The 24,244-nt window shown below is 48.4% G+C and overlaps 2 protein-coding genes across 3 annotated transcripts in view; one reads left to right on the top strand and one right to left on the bottom strand.

Annotated features, from left to right (window-relative positions):
* Positions 1-24,244, bottom strand: part of LOC126533193 (uncharacterized) — a 344,485-nt gene that overhangs the window by 291,987 nt on the left and 28,254 nt on the right. The gene's annotated exons all lie outside the window — the stretch shown is intronic.
* Positions 1,870-24,077, top strand: LOC140219474 (uncharacterized). Its single transcript, XM_072289283.1, is given in 3 exon segments — positions 1,870-2,047; positions 18,490-20,274; positions 20,352-24,077. Coding segments are annotated over 3 exon segments (5,640 nt in total). The 3' UTR covers positions 24,029-24,077.

Below are 24,244 nucleotides of genomic sequence, written 5' to 3'. Positions count from 1 at the left end.
GGTCTCTCAAGGTAGAGCTTGACGATTTCATCACCCATTTCACGGACGTTTCCTTTGTACTTGTGTCTGAGCTTGGTCATTCCCGCTTTCGCCGCTGTCTTCGTTCCCGACGGGTCGAGCAGGTGCTTGAGGATCTTCCACGTCTTGCCCGTGTTGATGGTGTCGTCCATGGCGTCGCATACCTCGTCCCAATCCTGATTGCATAACTGGGCGCAGTGTGCTTCGATGGTCTTGTTTAGTTCCGCGATTTTGCGCCTTAGATTTCTATTGTGTTTTTGCCCTTGCAGCCGTTTCTGGATGGATTTTTTGGCTTGTACGAGGTGCGCGAGCCTGCTGTCCATCCGCGGAGAGTGACCACCACCGTTGTCGTCGTCTTCATGTTCGCGTCGAGCCTCCCAGTCGTCCCACTCCATCTCGGTCGTCGCCTTTTCTACGTCTCGTAGCAGCTCTCCGTTCCATTCCTCTATGTTTCTTATGGGTCCCTGTTCTTTTTCGTCTCTGATTTTGCGGAATTTGTCCCAGTCTACTAGCCGGAACTTATGTTTTATTCCCTTCGTGACGCAGGCCTCTCCTAGGGCGATGCTGAGTATCCTGTGATCGCTCCCCAGGTCCTCGAAGGTGTTCTCCCAGGTGATTCTCCCGGCTCTCCTGCATAGCGTTAGGTCTGGTGTGGTGTCCCTATGGGGGCCCGCACCCACTCTGGTGTGTGAGGCCGGCCTTTTCTATGAGGCCGGCCAGATTTTTTCCCTTCTTGGACCAGTGTCCATATCCCCACTGCGTGTGTGGAGCGTTGAAGTCCCCTCCGATGACGAGCCTGTTGTCGCCGGCGATGGTCAACGTTTCGTTTATTACATCTTCGAAATTGTGTGTTAGGCCCTTTTTGGACGGGCTGCTGTAGACGTTCAGGAGGAAAGTGCTGCTCTCCTTCTTGCTGCGTGGCACGACTTCTATGAGGATGTGGCTAATGTCCGTAATGTTTCCCATAATTCTCGGGATCGCGACCAGTCCTTTTTTGACTAATGTGGTCACGACTATGTCCCTCCCCGTCCCTTTTGTGCGTTGTTTGTGGGTGGCGTACGCGGCAATTTTGGCGTGGTCGAATGTTTCCTGGAGAATGATTACGTCGGGCTTTTGTCTTTTTGCGGTCAATTTAATGTGTTGTGTCATTGTTGCTTTTTTGTTTGAGAAGCTGCGGCAGTTCCACTGCCAGATGACGAGTCTTCCCTTTTTGGTGCCCGCCATCTTTACGAGAGCTTCTTCTCCAGCTCTGCGAGCCGCCTGTCGTACTTTAGGGCCTGCGCCTTCCTCTCTGCCTCGCTGTCACTAATGCGCGCCCCCAGCATCTCGAACATTTTCTCCATTTTGTCAGAGAGTTTGTTGAGCATGTCCTCAAGGACGTCAGTTTTTTTTGTGCTAGGTCGGGGTCTCTTGACCTCCTGTACCGAAGCGACCTGTTCGTTGGTCTTGGTCTCCGGGATTTTACGCTTGGCGCCCAGTGGGTGCGCTACATCTGCTAACATATCCACTTCCTCCTCCATGGCTTCGGTGGATGGGGTGGAGACGGAGGCGAAGGCGGCTGACGGGGGCGACGATTGTGTCTGCATTTTGGTAAGTATTTCATTAAGTGTTTTCTGTAGTTCGTCAATTTTTTTGGCTGATTCGCTGTTTTGTTTTTTTGCCTTTTCTAGCTCCTGTCTGAGTAGCTGGTTTTCCGTTCGATATTCCTTCACGCGTTCCTCTATGTGATCGTACCTGCCCCTATCGTTACTGGTATTGCCGGACCTTCCCGATTCGCGATTGGCCACTACGTCTGACCAGCTCACCTTTGCTGGTGTCGTCTGTTCTTGCTTCTTCCCCCTCGAGGTGGATATGGACCCACTCCCGGTCCTGTCCCTGTTCCTGGACCTGGACCACGAGGTCGGTCGTCCCCGCGCTCCCGGCCTAGACCTGGATCTGGATCTGTCCCTGGACCTCGAGATCGGTCGTCCCCGCGCACCCGGCCTGGACATGGATCTGGATCTGGACCTGGACCTGGACTTGGATCTGGGTGCGGGAGATGGTTGTGTGTGGTTGCTTTCCCCGCCGTCAGGTTCTTGTGAGCCGGCTACTCGCAAGAGTTCTTCCTCGTTTCTTCTCGCTGTCCATCTTCTTAGTTTTACCATGTACGGTGTCTTGTATTTAGCCCTGCAAGTCCGGTCCGCCGTGGGGTGAGCTTCTCCGCAGAGCTTGCATTTAGGTGTGCATTCGTGGTCTTTGTCCGGGTTTTTGCTACCGCACGCCGGGCACAGCTTGTCGTCCGGTCTGGGCCACACATCGGGTCTGTGCCCGAGCCTGCCGCACTCTTTGCAAAAGTCTATTTGTTTCCGATAGAGGGATACTCTCATCATGATGCTGTTGAAGTGCGCCCACGCGGGGACCCTGTTGCCCTCGTACGGTAGTATCACGGTGGTCGTGCTGCCCAGTCTCTTGGCGTACGCCAGGAAAGGGTTCCTCACGTTCACCAGTGCGTGCAAGAGCTGGTCTTGTGTGTAATTGAGGGGAATGTTGCGGATTATCCCCTTGGCCATCTCTTCTGGTGCCGAGACGTACGCGTTGGTCGTGTGTTTCCTCCCGTTGATTGTTAGTTCCTTGATTTTGGCGACTTTAGTCGCCGTCGTCTCGTCAGGTGTGCTTACCACCAAGATGTTCTGCGTGTGGTTGGGGCAGATCGTGATGATTTCGTCGCTGCTCACTCCTGCTTCATTGCGTATCGCCTCGTCTAGGCTGGCGCTGCACGTGTTTCTGATGTTCAGCCCGTCTCTCGGTCTTACGATTATCTTGATGTCTCTAGGTAGCCTGGGCATCTTGCTTGCTCGTAGAATCTTGTTCACTATGCTCTTCCCGCCTTTGCGCGTCGGGCTTCTCCAGCGGGTGCCTTGCTTGTCTGCCGCTTGGGTAGCATTCGCGCGGCCCTTTCTTTTGTGCGTGACTTCGATCCATCCATCCGCGTCGCCGTCCTCGGCTCGGCTCGCGGGATCATTTCTTTCTTCTCTCGACTTGGTATTCAGGGTTTCCCCCACTTCTGCCTCGTCTACCTCCATTTCGGAAGTGCTTCCGAACCTCTGGCTTACACTGCGACACCGTTTTCCGCCCTACCGGGGGCCGGTAGGCTTCCGCTATAGGCCTAGTCGGCGTTAAGCTTAGCTGGGCTTCTCACTTCGAAAAATCTTCGAAAATGGTCGCTCACCCCGGGTCTCGGTGTCCCTGGGTTCGGGTCGATTTGCTCTATCCGATGGTGGTCAGTTTTCAGGTATTTGACTCGATAATTCAGCGGAAAACATTCATTAAGGCAGAGCCGTCGCGAAGTGCGTCCGCTGCGCTAGCACTTCCACGCAGAAACGCTTTTCTGAGATAATCCCTGAGTCGCTTTTAATGAAATTTGTTGCGTTTGAGAGATAAAGTTAAATTCTAGTGTCTGTAGGAAGCGGAATTTCGATTTAGGGCCTGCATTTTGTTTAAAATATATTGAAAAATTCGAAAGTTCGAAAAAGCAGAAGCACGACGTTTACAAACTAATAGCTTTGCATCACGAACAGATATCGCGGTTCTGTAAACCGCATCTATTATAACAGTCAAAACGGACAAAATTGCTATGTCAATTTGTATCTTACGTTCATTGGTTACGTTGTGTACAAGGGTTCTGCAAAAGCCGTATTTCCATAACATTAACTTTTTTTAGATTCATGTGTAACGTATATATTTTGTCAGCCGTAGATGTACTATTAGATGCAGTTCACCGAATTGTTATATCATTTTTCATTGTTGAGTTACAGAGTTCTAAACTTGATAGTTGAGTTTTCTGAAAATTAGCGATTTCGGCCAATTTTCGATAAAGAATTGACCACCTAAATGAAAAATTCGAAACCAAAAGTCACTACAACTGATATTTTTATTTTAAATGCAACAAACCTCGTCACATTTGGTGCAGTGGTTGCGGGGAAAAACGAATTTCCCTGCTACGTGTATTTAAATAGGGGCACCCGAGCTAAAGCTTCCGCTTAAGGAGGAGGCCGAGCTGCAAAGTGAGCCCCCCCGAACGAAATTTCTGGCTACGCCACTGGTGTGTGTGTGTGTGTGCGTGTGTGTGTGTGCGTGTGCGTGTGCGTGTGCGTGTGTGTGTGTATGTACGTACGTATGGGCGCTCACGCGCGCGTGCTCGCGGCGCAAGCATGGCACGCCGCTACGTAAAAACATTCCGTCGTTATACGGATGAATTGCAGGTAAATATGCGGAAAGTATGTCTATAAAAAATACGGCAGGAGCTTCCGTTAATATACGGAAAGTGCTCCCCATTTCAACGTTTACGGACATTTCACTATAATACAGTGGCTACACTGGTTTGCACGAAACAGACAGAATTCCATATTTTTTGTTATGCGAACATCCGTATTTTTGCGAGGAAAACTATACACGCTGTCTGAATGAGCGCTCGTACTCACAATGTTTGTACTAGCAATATTTTGTTGAACACGCAAACTGTGCGCATTATGAAGATGCGCACAATATGTGAGAGCTAGCCTTTTACCAAAAGCTGCAATAACAGATCGTATATATATATATATATATATATATATATATATATATATGCGTCCTCTATTCCGGTCGCAGTGTGCCGCGCATACGGGCCTTGTAACACTGATCATACGCTCAAACATGTGCGTGCATTTGCACTGTTCTCAAAATAAGCGCTTTGCACTTAATACAGTATATATATTTAAGTGAACGAGAAGCCCTGGGCTACGTGCCAACCTAAACAAACTTGCGGCACTCAGATGCTACTGCACTGGGAATTACATTAGTCCTCTATATACTGTGATGCAGCAGTTATCACGACGTTTATTACGCGTCGGAGATGTGGCGAACCGGCCACGCCCAAAGCACGGAACACACTCAAGAGCGAGCCCTACAAGCGATGATGAAGAAGAACCCCATGCGCATGCGGGCTGGAGAGCGACGTCAGCGCGGTTGAGACCGTCACAGTATAAGAAGGGAGTGAGTTGAGCTGAGTGGTATGCTACTGGTGGGATTAGCCTTGCAGTAGCTGCCGGCAATTGCTCCACCGTAGCGACACTTAAATTACATAAATCATAAATCAGACAAAGACCTCACAACTACACATAGTCACTCCTAAGGTCACCATGCAGAGGCCAAATCCGTGTCCTGCAGGTAATTTAAAAGAAGGCGAGAAACCTCCTTCCTATCTAACTGGTTCCCGCGCGGGAAAACAATGTCCTGCAGAGAACTGTGGGGAATTCCTGTCTTCTTGAGGGACCCGAATAACACGCTCCTTTCCGCGTTATACAGAGTACAGCACATAAGGTAATGTTCTATGTCACCGCACACACCACACGTTGAACATAACTGAGACAACGCCAGTCCAGTCTTACACATCCACGCAGGGGTACGAGCAGAGCCTGTGCGAATCTCTATATCAAAGGCTTCTCCATACGATTCCAATGGGTGCCTTCGCACATAGGTATCATAGGCAACGAGATGGCGGACAGCCTCGCCCATAGAGCGCTGTCTGGGAATCCTTTGAGAAAAGTGCCTCAAGAGGACAAGACTCTTCAGAGAAGCGGTGTCGTGCCACTTCAGCTCTTTGTGGAGCTCACCTCACAAGCCATGTGTGACTAAGGGTCTCAAAAGAAACCAAGCCACTTATAAGAAGGGACGCAAGAACATCGAACCACCATTTGGCAGCAGTGGCAGCGTGTTAGCACAGCCAGCACTGTAATTCGCATGCTCTGCGTTTTTGCAGGTTAGTCTTCGATTTGTGCACCTTCACTTTACCAATCGTGTAAAACTGCTGCCAATGCTGCCTTGGCTTTTTAGCGTTGTTGTAGTGACAACAAATGCTGTAAAGGTTTCATACTTTTTTTTTTCTGCCATGGCATCCACGGAAACAGAGACCTGTTTGTGTTGTAACGACGTGTGTTTGGATAGTGAAGGACTGCTTTGCGCGAAGTGTGGCTACCGATATCATTTTGGAAATTGTTTTAACGTATCTCAGAACACATTTAAGTCAAAAGACGAGTCATGGAGAAAGGCATGGCGGTGCCCTACTTGAAGAACGGACCGGACGAGGGGTGTTCAAGAAAGCAAGCCCAATATTGAAGCTGACTTAGCAACACTCCTGGTTGCTCTGAATGAAAAGGTGGACGGACTTGCAACCCTTAAAGATACCGTTGAAAGTATCGAGAAATCATTTCAGCTGATGTCAAGTCAGTATGACGAAATTCTGACCCACATGCGTCGTCACGATAAAGAAATAGGCGAACTGAAGAAACGTGTTGAAACAATAGAAAGACAAGAAAAAACCTTTGGTACCTCCCAGATTATGAAAGGGGTCGACCAGCTAGAATGGCAAAGCAGGAAACTGAATCTCGAGTTTCACGGCATCCCGGTAACTGAAAAAGAAAACTTGTTGTCAAAGGTAAATGAAGTAGCAAGGAAGATCAAAATCCCGGAGTTGACCGATCATGATGTTGTCGCTATTCACAGGCTGCCAGCCGCTAAAGATAAAGTGCCAGGAATTATCGTCCGTTTCGGAAAGCAGTCGACAAAAGAGGCGTTTATGAAACAAAGAAAGGAACTGAACACATTGAATGAGCGATGTCACATCCTTGAAAATCTGACGAAAAGAAACAGGGCACTTCCTGCGAACGTGAAAGACTGGGCACGAACGCGTGGCTTCAGTTATGCTTGGCATCGAAATGGGAACATATATGTTCGCCAGAAAGACGGTGACAAAGCTATCAACGTCCGCCACGAGGATGACCTAGATCACCTCATTTAGTTCGTTCGATCCCCTGTTCTAACCTTGGTCGCACAGTTTACCATGGCTGAATCCGATTATGTTTTGCCTTCAGATCTTGGCAAACTATCTTGTAATCTATACTCAAATTTTTCAAAATTTTTTCACTTGAATGTACGGTCTGCCAGAAATAAGGTCGCTCAACTCGAGATATTCTCCGAAATCCAGTCGCACTTCGACTTTGTAATGTTAACCGAAACGTGCTACGTTGATAATTCGAACGCCTTTAAGTTGAGATAAAAATTGCTCTACTCCAACAGAATTACTGACCATGGGGGCGGTGTAGCAGTGGTTGTAAAAAACAGTTTTCATGCGAAATCTTGCCGACCTACTCATGCATTCACACAGACTATAAACTCCTGTCATTGAAAATGGACAGAACTATTATTGTTGTTGTGTACAGGCCCCGAGCGGAGATGCACGCAACTGGTTTCTTCTTTTGGAGTCTTTACTGGCTTTTGTCGGTGATAATAAGTACACTATTATAATGGGCTGAGACTACAATATCAACATGCTTACTGATACTCCCGCTAAAGGAGAAATGGAGCAGCTCATCCTGTTCTTTGGATGCACAAATGTTATTAGTTCCCCTACCCGAATTACCACTACATCTGTAAAACTACTTGACCTATCCATAACAAATAACTACACACCTTCTTGCAAAGCCGAAGTAATATGCAGTGATGTCAGCGATCAGAATGCCATATATATGTACCTTGAAACTAACAATACACGCCCAAAGAGCACACAGCGTGTTCAGTTCCATGAAATAGCACCTAAAAACTTTTCAGACAGAGAGTAAATAATTTTGATTGGGGGAATGTGCTGTGCGAAACAGAAGCAGATCATGCATACAACTTATTCTTGAGTAGCTTGGTGAAATTATATAATGCATCATTTCCTTACAAGTACCTTACGCAGTCAAGAACAATACATAAGTCTTGGATAACGCTAAGTCTACTTACTAGAATCCAAGTGAAGGATAGGATGTATAAGAAGTTCTGGAAAACTCGCGATTCTGATCTCATTAAAACGTACAAATGCATTCGTAATAAACTAACGAAAGATATCAGAACCGCTAGAGATGAGCATTATTGCAATTTCTTTTTTAACTCAACCTCTAGGACTGACGTGACGTGGAAAAAGTTAAAAAGCGTGCTTAATCCTCCCTCCCTATAAAACCAAGTTATAAAATTATTCAGAAAGATGAATTGTCGGGCAGGAAGTTGGATGATGCGTTTAATAATTTTTTTATTGATCTCCAGAGAAATTATTATGATGTGGTGGCTCTGGACTTCATAAATTGTACCGTAGATCAGACATGTTTCCTAACTCCTGCAACTGAGTACGAAGTAGAGACCGTATTTCTTGCTTTAAATAATTCTGGGAGCTGCGATAAAGACGGTATTAAGGTGAAACCTGTCAAATATGTTATTGATGTAATAGCATCGTGTCTCAGCCATATGTTCAACCTTTGTCTGGCAAATGGTGTCTTTGCTTAGCAAACGCAGATTGCAAGAGTAGCAGTTGTTTATAATAAAGGTGACAAGAATGACTTTGCAAACTATAGGCCTTTGTCAATACTGCCTGTTTTCTGGAAAGGGCTTGAGAAAGTAATTTTGACCCGGATGAATAATTTCTGTAATAAGCATGTATACTGACACCTTCACAATTTGGTTTTCACAAACACCGGACCACCGAACTCGGTCTATTAGAACAAAAAGGATACATTTTAAAATATCTTGATGACAGGAATTTAGCTTTAGGAATATATGTAGATTTTTCGAAGGCTTTTGATCACTTGAACCAGGAATTACTTTTGAAAAACCTTCAAGTATATGGCTTTCGAGGAACGTCATTGGTACTTTTGAGCAGCTATCTCGGAAGTCGACAACAGTATGTTGAAATAAACGGTCACCGATCCAATGTTAAAGGTCTCTTCCGGCGTGCCGCAAGGCAGCATTTTGGGTCCGTTCCTTTTTAATATATACGTGAACGACATAACACAGATAGACAGAGAAATAAAAATGGCCATATATGCTGATGACCCCAGCTAATTGTTTTCAGCCTCATCCACCTCGAACGTGGTCATGAAAGCAAATACAGCACTTGGGCAGCTTGAGAAGTGACAAAATATAACGCTCTAAAAATTAACACTTCCAAAACAAAAGGCCATTATTTACCGTCCAAAAAACAAGGATGTTCATATTAACGATGATAACATCCTTAATAATTTTAAAATAGAGATAGGAAATTCCTTTAAAGTACTAGGTGTACTTTTCAACGAGAAAATGACATAGGGTGATCACAAAAATTACGTATCATCTAAACTGCCACGTGTCATTGGATCGATTTACACTCATAAGCACCTCCTCCCTATAAAAGTGAAAATGTTACTTCACAATTCACTGTTCTCTTCCCAACTAAATTATTGTCATGTGGTCTGGGGGGAAACATCCCTCACGAATCTACGAAAATTACACGTTGTTACGAACGGCCGGCGGGTGCTGGCGATCTTCGGGGAACCATGACGGAAAGGCACCACCACGTCTGCTGCGACGACTCGCTTTGAAAGGACGACATCTGCCTGGCCCGCGGCGATGACTCACTTTGTTAGGACTACAACGCTCGAGTCAACCACCCTTCGACGCCGGCCGGTCTGCGGCGACGACCTGCTTTGTGAGGACGCGAATGCACCACGTCAACATGGGGACGGCGCCGAGATGGCTAGCCGCAGTCGGCGGAGCAAGTTTTGTTAGTGTGTACGCCGTCACCGTCAAGGTATGTTTGGAGCGGGGGAATTTCTGGAAGGAGATGCTTTGCGGTGCCGTCTCACGCAGCTTAAAAGTTGTCGGTCAACGGACACATGCGGCGGCCATTGTCTGCGGAGTCGACTCTGGCAGGCGTCTGCGAGAACCCACTCACCTCGGCGTGGTCAGTGCAATCTGTGTAGCAGTGAGTGCGTGGGCCCTCGCCCTCAAAGGCCGGTTGACTACGATGGCGTTGGACGCTCCGAATTGGCGGTGAACTGCCGTTTTCCCTCACCTAGGGATCCAGGGAGGACAGAGTATTTAAGGAGCCGTTGGCGACTCCTCAGTGTGCATTCCTTTTTCAGTCATGTTAAACTGATGAACTGTAACGTTCTCATGTAGATACTGTAAATAAATCCCATATTCATCGCACTCGATGAGAAGCAGTTCTTCCCTTCAACAACGTCCTCAGTGTGGATAAGTTGGATGACGGCATGGGCCAGCTCCCATCTATTTCATGCCCGACCCCAACCATTACAACGTTCAGCAGAAAAGAATGCTCAGAATAATATACAATGTAGCATATGACCACCCATCTAAACAGCTCTTTATGAAAGACAACATAATGCCGATTCATGATCTGTACGCATACCACCTGATTTCTAAATACATTACCGAGCTCAAAAACAATGTCTCGTTCGTTGCACAACTGGCATCACTGCAGAAAAGAAATATCACGTACGCAACCAGAAACACCGATATTTGGCACATACATTCATTCAGAACAGGTTACGGACAACATATGCTCAGAAACACTCATCCATATTTCTTAAACCTGTGCCAAAATTACAATTTAAATCTTCAATGCATTCGGCCCACAGATTTGCGTCATTTTGTTTCAGTTATACGCGAAAGGGGGGCACTTTTTATTTGAAATTTGCGACATGATATAATGCACATCGCTTTGTTTTTTGGCATTGTACATTTGTGCAAAAATTGTCGTTTATTTGTGCATTCTCATATTCCTTTTTTTTTTCTGTGCTCATTTGCTTGTACTCATTGCCTTTTTTTTTTATAAATATCGCATCTGTATCGGGGAGGCGAGAGCTCGTCAAGTTGGAAATCTATAGCCTTTTCTCTCTGCCTCCCACATCCGTGGGATGGAAAATAAAGGCGTTATTATTATTATTATGAACTGTCGAACGACCCGCCGTGGTTGCTTAGTGGCTATGGTGTTGGGCTGCTAAGCACGAGGTCGCGGGATTGAATCCCGGCCACGGCGGCCGCATTTCAATGGGGGCGAAATGCAAAACACCCGTGTACTTATATTTAGGTGCACGTTAAAGAACCCCAGGTGGTCGAAATTTCCGGAGTCCCCCACTACGGCGTGCCTCATAATCAGAAAGTGGTTTTGGCACGTAAAACCCCATAATTAAAAAAAAAAAAAAAACTGTCGAACAGTACCAAGCAGCAGCCTCAGTGCAGCCTCAAGTAGACAGATTGCATTGGTCATACAGAGGTGCACAGCGTACCTCTTTATTACTTGCTGAACAATTAAGCTGTGTGAAAAGTGAATACTTATGTAGCTTCAACCATCTGCTATTGGCCATTGCTGCTGCCCTCAGCAAATATGGAAGATTATCACGGCATTTCTTTTTCTAACTCATTTGTGTTATTGCAGTGGGTTTACTGCGTAAGTAGGAAACGGATTACATAGGCAGTCAAAAGCTAACAATGTGTAAAGTTAGAACATTGATTGTGCAGTTTGAAGACTCAGAATAAGTAGAAATACACCATAAACACTTGACAATTAAATTTCACTAGGCACAGGGCTAGAGCATACAGTAACCATAGTGTATGCTCATACAGTGTCAAGTAAATTTAAATTGTAGTGTACCTTTCCAGTGTATGCTTCTATTGTTGCATTCTGTCAGAGGGCTGGTAACATGTTTAACACGTCTAGCAACTAGCCTGCATGTCTAGCAACAGTAGTAAAAATGTGGCAACTATATTTTTTAGTGATTTCATAGAATTTGTAGGCAGTTCGCTTAGAAAAATAAAGCCATGGAATCAACGCACAGTAATGTGACTTCCTCTGCACGTGTTGCAGGTTCAAAAAAGTAAGGTGTGAGCTGTTGCTAGGGTTCTGACCAGAAAGGGAAGTCAACATAAAAGGGTCCACATCACTTATCTCTACTACAGGGGTGTATAGCACATCGAGCGCCCTCAACTGAAGCCAACCTGGTCCCGGAAGTTGGCGCTTCACGACTTTGCAGCAGCACTTCGTCTGCATGGGTGTGTGGCATTTCTTCCCCTAAAATACCTACCTGTTGTGCCGTAAACAAACCAAGCAGGTCAGAGCAGTGTTTCGAGGAGATGTACAGAATTTTTCCATTGGCAGCGCCCACAGCGTCGCTAACATAAGTGGCGCGCACTGGAAACACTGGTAAATGAGAAAACACTATCATATACAGGTTCAGATTGTCGTAAAAGCGCTCACCAGACATGTAGAGATAGCATCTCCTAAAATATGCAAAACCACGAAGAAAAATTTTTGCAGCAGCAATGTTATCTAATCACACGCATTAGTTAGTGCACCATATGCCCTGCTTCCAGGGACAAGCCGCTGCACGACACCGCATTTTCACTAGCTTCACCTGCGTCCAGCGCGGCGAGCGGCATCCAGCAAAGTGTATTAGAGATCAATGGCGCACTGTGTTTGGTGTCCCCTCTCTCGACGCCAACTGAACACATGGTAAACTGTTTCCAAAACAGAAAAACAAATGGCAAGGGCTCTGAACACAATGCATTTTAAGGTGGCTGGTACTGGGCGAAGAAAGTATTGTGGCATAGTAGATTTTCACGAGGCAAGCTAGGAGCCCAAAAGTCTGCAGGTGGCTTGCAAATGGCCAACGTATTCTTAGCATGTTGAAATTCTTTCTTTTACTTTCATCGCTTATTTGTCTAGTGGAGACAGCTATCACAATTGGAGAAGTCTTGGAAGCATGAGACACTTCATGAAACCAGCTCCAATATATCATCTGTCTGCATCACATAATTTCATGGCTGCATGAGTGAGCCCCCGATTAACACGTAAGAGTTAGATCTTTTTTTTTTTGCATAACTTGAGGCGAAGCGCAAATACACACGAGGACAAGAGAAGAAAACGAAGACACAGCGCTTTCTGGTGCTCGTGTTCTTTTTTTTTTTTTGCGCTTTGCCTCAAGTTATGCGGTACCAACTAGCCCACCAATCTGTTCTCTTGAACGTAAGAGTGTTCATGATGTTTGCCATGCATTATACACAATATCTGCAGGTCAACCCTATCTTGGGACTGAAGCTGATGTTGCCTTTAGAGAAATTGTGGCTGCGAGCTTGCTTTCTGAGAGCCGGCTTTTGAGAATGCAGGATGAGCTCAACACATTAAACGCATGAACAAGCTCTTGAGGATTTCAGACCGAGCCCCTTCAAAGTGCAATTCATTTATTAGCGGTAATTTTCTGCGGAATGTTGTTGATTGTTACGTTCATATGTGCCCAAGCATTGCGTTAACAACTTCACTTGGAGTATATAGCAAGGGCGTGCTCCACATAAGCTGGTGGCGTTGTGCATATTCAAAAACTGGTTTCCTGTTTATTTGAGATTTTCGAATTTCGCATTGCTTATTCAGTGTCCTGTCCTGTTTTCTTTTAGCAGCGAAGCTGTTCTTGCTCGGCGCAAAATGGACCCCGCATCACAGAACTCCACCTATGGAGACACTGCCCGCAGCCGGTTTCGCCGCCGCGCCGAGATCTGCGCATGCGCCGTGATAACGGTTAGGAATGCGCATGCGCGTCACCTTGAAAAGGATATGAAAGCGTGTGCTGGGCGGCGCTCGGTCAGTTACACCATGGCAGGCCCCGCACACTCTCAAGTTCAACAAATCGCCACGGAGGGCGAAAAAATGGACCGTGCGCCGCTGCTAATAAAACCAGCATAGTAGAAGCACTCAATGGATGCCTGGGTTAGTTTCTATATCTCTCGTTAGAGGCGTCGTAATAAGCGCAATTTTTTCTTACAACCTTTCTCCTGTAATTACCGAAGCATTTTCATTACATAAAAAGAGTACAAAAATGTCATTGCTAATTATATATTGCACTTTTTATCAGTAAGTTTATTGTTTTTTGTCATCGTAAACCCAAATAGCGTTCAGCGCATCATCGATCTTCCACGTGACCTCTGGCCTGGATATAAATTTTTTACCGGTATTTTCGAGTGCACAGCGTCACGGATTCATTCGTTCGTATACTCATACCTGTGTCACACGGGCACATTTGGAAGGCCTTCGAGTCGACGGCCTTCGAAATGCCACAACTCTATCGACTCAAAGGAGTTGTCGCGCTGCTACACGGCACTTTCGAAAGGCCGTTGAGTGGTTCAGGTATTTCTCGTAAAATTGTGTGGTGCTGCGGATTTTTACTTTCGTTTTCATGTCACGAAAAGTTAAGCAACATTAAAACCACTTAAAAGCATTATAATTTCTTTTATGTTTGTTTATACATTCAAAGAAATGTTTATACATTGCCATACATATATGTTTAGTTTTTAACTTGTTGAGCAGCGAAACTGCGGCAACGTTTGCGTCGCTGCATGTCGCTGTTGTCGAGAGTATGTGCAGTTCGCACATATGAAGTGGGAAGAATACTTTATTGAATAATTAATAACACTCATATATAGTATTTCTAGAGCATTTTGGTTTGATTTGTTCTAATTGATAGTACGAGCACACTGTGAACGAGAGGGCATGTTCGCACTGTTTCCGTTTCCGTTGCTCAAAGGCCATCGAGATTTCGATAGAGTTGTAAGGTGCTCCGTTGACTCGATAGACTGTTGACTCGGCGGCCTTCGAAACCGCACGTGTAGCAGCTCGAACTTGACCTTTGAGTCAACTGACTATCGGTTGGAAGGCCTTCCAAACGCCCGTGTGACACGGATATTAGACTGGTTGTTTCTTTGTTGCTAAATCTAGTTTATTGGGCTTCGATGTCTCGCGTTATTTAACTTGCGGTGAAGTGACATGTTTGCAAGCGGACATGCAAGCTCAAAAACTACGTTTCGGTCGGGAGTCATGCGTCGGCATCGAAATGGGAACCGTATTCTGCGACTGAGGACAGAAGTACCGGTGAGTCGTTTAATGGCGCTACCTGAATTCTTAGGTCATATTGCTCTCGTTAACTTACAGGTGGACACAAGTTAACGAACTAGTTGCTGCATTACATATGGGCAGTCAGGACCCTCCATTGCCGTTTCCGAAATTAACTTTTAGTTGCGAGGCCATCATTACACAGACATTCACGAAAGAGAAAGCGATATCGGAACGTACGTCACATTTTTCATCTCGTTGTAGCCGTAGACATGGGTGACTGAGTGCCCTTATCAATATTTTTTTTTTCGAATTCGCCTGCAAGTTCTTTCGTCCACAGAACCGAATAACCCTTTGATAAACTGGAGCTAAAGTACTTAATTTAATGTATTAAACAGTTGCACACACGATAATTCATCCATTTTTCGTACCTGTTGGTTCCAAATCTTCTTGCTGTTCAGTTTTGTTCACCTGAGGACATTTGTTTTTCTAGGAGTGAAGTGGTGCATCACCTTCATGCAGAAAAAGAATGCACCATTTCTAATAGCTTCATGTCTTTCATGCATTTGCTTGTGAAACCAGCACTGTGATCTCTTCTAGTGTATAAATGAGCGCACAAATGTTCTCATTTGTGGTCTTAATAATACTTATGCTGTTGACATGCATTGTAGTTAGGCAGGCATCAATTTTATGGAGAGTAGAAATATTTACCGCGCTTCTTAAGCACCCTAGAACAGTATACATTTGCATGTGTTCTCCAGTCACAAACCATTACAATATATATGTCACACATTTTTGCATCTCATATTGCAAAATTGTGCCTATTCAATTTGTGAAGCAGCCACAATTTCTGTTCCACACATGCAGTAATGAGGACGGCACCAGTATAAAGCAACACACTCCACGCACTAAAGAGAAGCTGTTGCCTGCTACAACAAGGTCATTGTGTGGACTTTGGCTGCTACTACAAGGTAAACAACACCTGGTTCAGAAATAAATATGCTTGATATATGCTTGCTAGTCTTGAGATACATGTCCTTTGTTTGTAGCAGATGATATGAACGTTTGTTCACATTTACAGTTCGGCATAATTGGTTCGAACATAAAAGAAAACACTACATGCGTTTGGATAATCCCTGCTGCATCTCATGTGTCCCTGTTATGCCCCAACAGAGTTTGTGCCAAGCACATCTTGGTCATCACAGGAGCCCCCATCTACACCAGCAGGAAGGGGCTGGAGCCGAATTCGCAAGGCTTTACACCGCGAACAAAGAAGCCATTCCAGAAGTATTTGGATGATATATCAAGTCTACAGACGACTGTGTCAAAAGTGAAAAGAGCGTCTGCCATCATTCCACCAGCACGGGTATTGGCCGAGTCAGCCAGGTACCTCAACAACAAAATTTGTGTCTTCACATGTACAGTACCTGCAACCTCTGAACAAGTACATACGACGCTGGCCAAAAGAGTTCCGTCAGCTTACCCTTCCTTAATGAGCTTCCTGGCCTTGTCAAATTCCATTTGTGCCAATCCTACTTTTTTTTTCAGTGAATGCAAGCTTTTTTATTTCACATTCTTGTTAGAGATCATTCCTCTTCCTCATCCAAACATTAAAGGTCAACCAATACTTTGCTCGTACTTAATACCAGTCACCGTCTAGTAGCATAACATATCTGTAGCAGTATTTTCTAGTGTACGTTGTCATCTGCAATTCCTCTCCTGAAATGGCTGATGCGGCATTGGCGTGTATCTTGCATTAACCTTTGCACCGCGTGTTATGTAGCATTAAACATTTCTTGATGTTTTTGGCTTTCAGTGCTTGCAAGGCAGAGTGGCTTCTTCCCTGAATGCAAGCTTTGTCATTCCCATATTTAATTCCTAGTCTCGTTCAGGATTGCTATTGTTGCTCGATAGCCTGTGTTTTTGCGCAAACTACACTGAAGTGATTGATTGCGGAATCTGGTTTCGCTGCTGTCCGACTTGGTACTCGCCACCGTATTACGTTTCTCGTATGTGGGAGCCTGTTCCGTTGCATTGGGAAACAGTCTCTCGAGGCAAGCACCTGCTTCTGCAGTCCGCCCAGCGACATGGACCTCGAGTTTACACGCACCGTGGTTGGTGCTCCCCGTTCCGTCCTTTCCTGCTGTTGCTGTGTGCAAAATTTGCTTGTGGCCTTCCTCGCCATGATTTGGCGTCAACGGAGCCTATCCTCCGTGATTACATGGTCCGAAGTGTATGAAGTTGATATCGACATGGATGGAAAGGCCTGCAAAAGTGGCTGCAAAATGGTGATGCTCACAAAACAGACCATGCCCATATTTAGAGAATGTGGGGCACCAAGTGCGAGTTACACATTGCGGCACGCGAAAGAACAAAAAGAAATGTGCAGGTCGGAAAGGACGTAACGCTGAAATGCCGGGTACTCGCTATGCCGTGTACTGTCGCTATGCCGGGTACTGTCGCTATGCCGGGTACTGTCGCTATGTTGGCTGCGGCAGCAGATGCTTGCGTCACCCGATTGGTGTGCAATGCAAGTTGGTCATTTTCAACGGCGACTGTCGGTGCAAACAGGTAGGACACACTGTTCAATCTGCTTGCGCTGCTGGTTGTCGCTTCTTACCAGACCATCATGTGCGACGAAGGCAAGCACTATGCCTGCAGTCGTATGGTTGAATGTGCCGTAAGCGACCCCTGTGCGTGTATGCTCACTGTTGTCATGTGGATCGTAGCCAATGTATAGTGTATAGTGCCAATGCATTATCTTATAGGTATGCTGAAGTGATTTGATTGCAGAGTCTTATTTCGGTGTTGTCCCACTTGGTCATGGTTGCCGTGTTACATTTCTAGGATGTGGAGGCCTGGTCAGCTGCATTCGGCGACAGTCTCACGAGGTAATCATCTGCTCCTGCAGTCCACACAGTGGCAATGGCTCCCAATTTACACACACCGTAATTGGTGCCCCCCGTTCGACCTTTCCTGCTGCATGCAGCCGTGGGCAAATTATGCTTGTGGGCTTTCATCGGCCGTGATGTGGCGTGAACGGAGACCAACATACGTGATTACATGATCCGAAGTGTATGAAGTTGATAGCCACATGCATGGGTGGAAAGGCCTGCAAAAGTGCTTGCAAAATGGTGATGCCCACAAAACCGACTATGCCCATAATGAGAATGTGGGGCACCAAGTGTGACTTACACATTAGCGGCACGCGAAAGAACAAAAAGAAACGTGTAGGTTGGAAATGAGCTAACGCTAAAATGCCGGGTAGCCCATGTCGCTCTATTGGCTGCGGCAGCAGATGCCTGCATCACCCGATTGCTTCGCAATGCAGGTTACGGCGACTGTCGATGCAAACAGGTGGGACACTGTCCAATTTCCTTGCGCTGCTGATTGTCGCTCGTTACCAGACTGCCATGTTCGACGACGAAAGTGAGCTTCTCAGCGCATCACGAAATGTAAATTTCATTTCTGCTCTTGTACGAGAAGGTGCACTGCTTTTCTTCTGCCGATAAAGTCGCACGTCCTGTTCACTCACTTGTGGCTTGTTTGTATGGGCGTCAGTAGACGCTCTTTGGTACACACCAGCTACGCGGCAGCCTAGGCAATGAGGCATGCCACATAGCCAGCAGGGCGAGCACGGCGCGTACTAGCGCGCGCTACCGGCGAAAAACTGCCATATTAGATTTCACTCTAAAAAAATGCACTTCCGCGGAGGCCGGCGCCGTTCCACTAAGCCTAATCGAACAGCTTGGATCTGCCTATAGCCAGGCACAACCTCTGCGAGGAAAGGCCGTCGTCTTTGGGCGGCGGCTATACAAACATGTCGACCGAGATGGAGACGTCCATTGTTCGGGACCCGGCGAATTCCGGCGTTAGCCAGATGTGTGTTGAAAATCAAGGGGAAGAAATTTCTTCCGAGGAATTCAACGACGATGCAGACTGGTCGCACGTAGGCCGGCGTATAAAGACCTTGGCCGGCCAGGGGACTGCCGCTCGCCAGTCAAGACCTACGACGAAGAACTTTGCCAGGAACGTGAAAGCTTCGGTGACGAGGGCAGCAAGGATGCCGGACGCTCTACCGAGGGAAGAGACCAAGGTGATGGTGCGGCCTCGGGGAGGCCTTAACATCGTGAGGACTCAGACCACCACCGTGGCATCAGCCATCATGACGGCGGCGAACGTATCAAGGGAGGACGGAGCAGCGGACACCTTCTGCCCCAACTTGCAACAAAACATCATGGTGGTGAGCACCCCCGACGATATACGTGCTTCACGTTACGCCGAGATAAAATCGATCTGCATTGGTGGCAAGGAACACGTCGTTGGCGCATATCAAACCGCGCCATATGGCACCGTTAAAGGCATTATTAGAGGTATCCCAATAGAGGACTCCACGGCCGCAATCGACCGGAACATTGTTAACTCGAGAAATCCCTTGGCACTTGGCGCGAAGAGGATTGGTAGCTCGACCACAGTCATCGTGGCTTTCAAGGGCCTGAAGGTCCCGAATTACGTGCGCTATGGTCCCGTTCTCACCAAGTGCAGCCTATATCGAAAACAATTCGATGTATGTAAGCACAACGGAAAGGTGGGCCACCGCCACGACGTTTGTCCAAACCCTCACGTGCGGGCTTGCTTTGCTTGCGGGGCCGTTGACCCCAAGGAAGACCATAGTTGTACCCCCACTTGCAGATTGTGCAGAGGGCCACATCTGACCGGTGACAAGGTTTGCAAGAATAGGTTCAAGGTCCCATACGTAGTTACAAGGAGACAATGGGAGCGCAAGATGGCCGAACAACAAGCGCAGCAGCAACAACGAGCATCTCTCAGAGCTGAGGAATTTCCATCGCTGATGTCAGCAACCGCAACACCTGCCGGCCTAGCTGGTCGCCGAGCGTCACGTTCCGTCTCGAAGCGCAGGGCCAGCGAGAGTAGACAGCGTAGCCTTAGCCGTAAGCGATCGCAGTCACGTGACCGCGTGAGCTGGGCCGATGCAGCAAGGCACGGTGCCAAGAAAGCACAGGGGGTTGCCACCACCACCACCACCTCCAATACCGCAACGACCACCGCAACGACCAAGACCATTAGCACCAGCAAGACCGTCGATGGCAACAACAACAGCAAGACGAGGGAAGACGAGGCGATGAGGACGTTGAAGGAAGCCAACGAGGCACTCAGGCGCAAAAACAACGAGCTCGACACGAAAGTCAGTAGGCAAGAGGCTACTATTAGCAAGATGGCAAACGAGATCATGGAAATCAAGAAGCTTCTGACGACCCGTTCCACCAATAACGAAACGCCCCAAGCGGTATCATGTGAACCAACACCCAGCATCAGCAGCGCTGTACCATCAACATCCGCTGAGAAGGAACCGGCACCCAAGAGACGAGCGATCGAGAACCTGAAGGAGCGCAAGCTCAACGACCGGGTGGACAACCTGAAAGACAAGGTCGACCAAATCGAGGAACACCTCGACGGGCTCAAAGACTATATTAAGACAACGTTCACCACGATGATTAACGACAGGTTCGCCGCCATCGAGCGGACGTGTCAGCAGTTAACGAACGCAATACAGCAAATAACGCGACAGTACAATCAGCAACAATCATGGCCGCTCCAGCAACAGCAACAACTACAGCAGTGAAGGGTCTCGTGACCTGGCACTGGAACTGCAACGGTTTCGCTAGCAAGAAGGCAGTCTTGCAGCAACACATAACACAAGTAGCAAGCAAGCCTGATATAATCATGATACAAGAGACTCGCACTGATGCAGTGTCGCTACCCGGTTATCGGGTATACGCCAAGTCTCCAAAGGTCAGCGGCGGTAGAGGGATATGCACATTGGTTCGCAAGGGACTCACCTTCATTGAGCACGAGTTGCACAATAGTAAAATTGAATACACTCTCATCGAGGTCGTTACGGGCAAGAAACAAAAGAACAGCACCTTTCTGCTTAACGTCTACAGTAGCCCTTCACACTGGAAGCAAAAATTCAAGACGCTCCTTCACAGAGCCAGCACTGTGGCGGGGACTCACAGGCTCGTCGCCTGCGGGGACTTCAACGCGGCACACCCGGCATGGGGATATAACAAGCAATTGGCCAACGGGTGAGACCTGTTCCAAGATTCATTAGACCTGGGCTTCACCCTCATCACAGACCCGACTGATCCTACAAGGATTGGGAACTCTGTGTCCAGGGATACGACGCCGGACCTCACGTTCGTGAAGAACGACGAGAAGGGGAATATCTCCTGGCGCAACACGGGGTCAGAGCTCGGCAGCGACCACTACATCGTAGAGGTCATCATACCGGATGAGGTCAAGGCCTCGGAGGACACCAGAAAACATAATTTTACCGATTGGGATGCCTTCCGTAGCCTGTTACCAACGGAGATGGAGGAAATCGAGAACATAGAGGAATGGTCAGCCCACATCGCGGGGAAGGTCAAGGAGGCGACCAAAATCATAGAAACGGATGAGCAGGTCGACAAGGTTGACAGCCGCCTCGCGCACTTATTCGAAGCAAAGCAATCTATCCTAAACAGGTGGAAGAAGCAACGACTAAATCGGCGCCTAAGGAAGAAGGTGGCGGAGCTGAATCGCGCCATCGAAGTTCATTGTCGGCTGCTCTGTACGCAACAATGGAATGAAATATGTAATGCTGCGGACGGGCAGATGCATTGCGGCAAAACCTGGAACTTGATGCGGCATCTGCTCGATGAGACTAAAACAAAATCCCACCAACGCGACCGCCTCGCAAAGATCATTCACAGAGCAGTCAAGGAAAACGGGGAAACTGAAGTAATCAGAAGCATAAACAGCAAGTACCTTCCGGTTACACCCACGGAAAGGCATCCTGAGTACGGCGGTCAAGCCAACAAGAAGCTTGACCGCGACATCAGCGTCGAGGAGGTGCGAGCGGCCCTGCACGAACTAAACAGCAAGTCGGCGGCCGGCCCGGATCACATCTCGAACAGAGCGCTCAAGAACCTCAGCGATGTGGCCATCGAAAACCTCACCGGTTACTACAACAAGTGCTGGAGTGCGGGGTCACTGCACCAGCAGTGGAAGACTGCCAAGACCATACTCATCCCCAAACCAGGCAAGCCGCCGAACACGGACAACCTCCGGCCCATCTCGCTCACGTCCTGCGTGGGCAAGGTTTTGGAGCACGTCCTCATGTGTAGGTGGCAGGATTACCTGGAGGAGTCGGGACTATACCCCACCACGATCATCGGGTTTCGGCGTTCCTTCGGCACCCAAGACGCGATGATTCTGTTGAAGAAAGATATCATTGACGATGACACCCTAACGAAAGACAACAAGGCCATTCTGGGGCTGGACCTGCAGAGCGCCTTCGACAAGGTGAAGCACTCTGCGATCCTAGACCAGGTGTCCAGACTCAACATGGGCGCAAGAACGTACAATTACATCAAGGACTTTCTGACGGGGCGGACTACCGAGCTCTGCGCCGGCGATCTACGGCCCCAAGAGAAGAGGCTCGGCAGTGTCGGGACCCCCCAGGGCTCGGTCATCTCACCGTTGTTATTCAACCTCGTTATGATCGGGGTGGCCAAGCGACTATCCCGCGTCGAGGGCGTCCGGCACACCATCTACGCCGATGACATCACGCTGTGGGTTCCGGGAGGCAGCGATGGTCACATTGAGAGCACGCTGCAAGAAGCCGTCGACGCGATCGAAGACCAGCTGAACGGTTCCGGTTTGATCTGCTCACCGAGCAAGTCAGAACTGCTGGTGTTACCACCGAAGTACGTCAGACGTAAACAGAGCGAAGCGAGGGATTACGAGGCCATCAAGATCGTGACGAGGAACGGCCACGTGATCCCGTAAGTCGACAAAATCCGGGTGCTCGGCATGATTATAGACAAGCGACGGGGCAACGGCGAGACTATTTCCCGCCTTACAGCCAAGATTACCAACGCAATACGTCTCATCAGACGGGTTGCCAACCGCAAGACCGGGATGAAGGAGGAAAGCTTGATTCGGCTTGTGCACTCCTTCGTAATCAGCCACGTCACCTACGTTGCAGCCTTCCACAACTGGATGCAATGTGAAAGGAATAAAATCAACGCCCTGATACGCCGAGCTTACAAGGCGGCGCTCGGACTATTCGAGTGTACGAACACCAACAAGCTCCTGAGCCTGGGGGTACACAATACCCTCGAGGAAATTGCGGAAGCGCAACGGACTGCCCAGCTGGAGCGGCTCTCTATGACCGAAGCCGGCAGGCGCATAATCCAATACTTGGGCTTCACGCCCGGAGCGAAAGCGGCGAGTAGCGACGTTTCTGTCCCGGACGCAACCCGGCGCCGGATTCGGGTGGACCTCATCCCGAGAAACATGAACCCGGAGTATAACAAGGAGAGAAGAGCGGCGAGGGCCAAGGCCCTCATAGACTTTGACGCCAAGGACGAGCACGCAAGGTTCGTGGATGCGGCAGAATATCAGGGAGACTGCGCGGCGTTCGTAGCTACCGTCATCGAGGCGTCGTCCAGCGCGACCAGGGCAGCGGCGAGCTTACGGCTCCGCGAGGCGTGTCAGGCGGAGGAGGTGGCCATTGCCCTGGCCATTGCCGACCCCGGATGCCAGACAGTGTTGTGCGATTCGCGAAGTGCAGTGCGGAATTATGCAAAGGGCAAAGTGTGTGGTGAGGCTGTGCGCGTTCTGTGCTCGGCTGACCTGCAACGACAGAATCGGTATGTTAGAATCAAGTGGTTCCCGGCGCACGCGGGCAACGATGCGTCCGAGAAGCACGATAACCACAATGAGACGGCACACGCAGTGGCGCGAGCGCTAACCAACCGCGCCGCTGCAACCGACCGTCCAACGTGGTGTAGTGTCAAGGATCGCATGACGACGTTCAACGAACTCACACAGTTCCACCGCCTGGCTCGAAGGACTTTCCCACCCCCGCACCCGGGGCTGAGCCGAGCGGAGGCGGTGCTGTTCAGACAATTGCAAACTGGTTCTTTACCCACCCCAGTGTTAATGACTCATCTATACCCTAAATTATATGTGAGTGATGTGTGCCGCGTGTGCCAGCGGGAGAGGGCCACCCTGACGCACATCCTATGGCATTGCACCAAGTTCCCCAATGAGGCTACGACAAGTACAACGATTCCGCCGCGACTCGCGGCTGCGGCGGAATGCTACGACCACGAAAGCCAAACCTGGGCCGTCCAGCAGGTCTCGGCGGCTCTTGAAAGACAAAGGCCGAGCGAAACCGACGGAACGTTGCCCCTCAGGGCGACCGACCGCGGGAGTAACACGCGCTGGAGTTGAGTAGAGACCACCCGCTGAGAAGACGTCAGGGCCCGCGTCATGGCGCCATTTAGTCATGGTGTCGTTCTGCAGGCGACTACATGAAGTTGTCTCTCTCTCTCACTTCCGCTTCCTGGTTGGGCAGCGCCATCTGGCGTCCGCCCCGCTAAGTTCCATGCGCTGCCGCTGCTTATTGTTGTACCACTGCGGAAGGTACAGTTTCCCTTCTCTAAAGTT

The sequence above is a fragment of the Dermacentor andersoni genome, chromosome 7 (assembly GCF_023375885.2).
Source record: "Dermacentor andersoni chromosome 7, qqDerAnde1_hic_scaffold, whole genome shotgun sequence".
NCBI lineage: Eukaryota > Metazoa > Arthropoda > Arachnida > Ixodida > Ixodidae > Dermacentor > Dermacentor andersoni.
The sequence above is the reverse complement of the archived record's forward strand: the minus strand, read 5'-3'. Positions and strand labels throughout refer to the sequence as shown.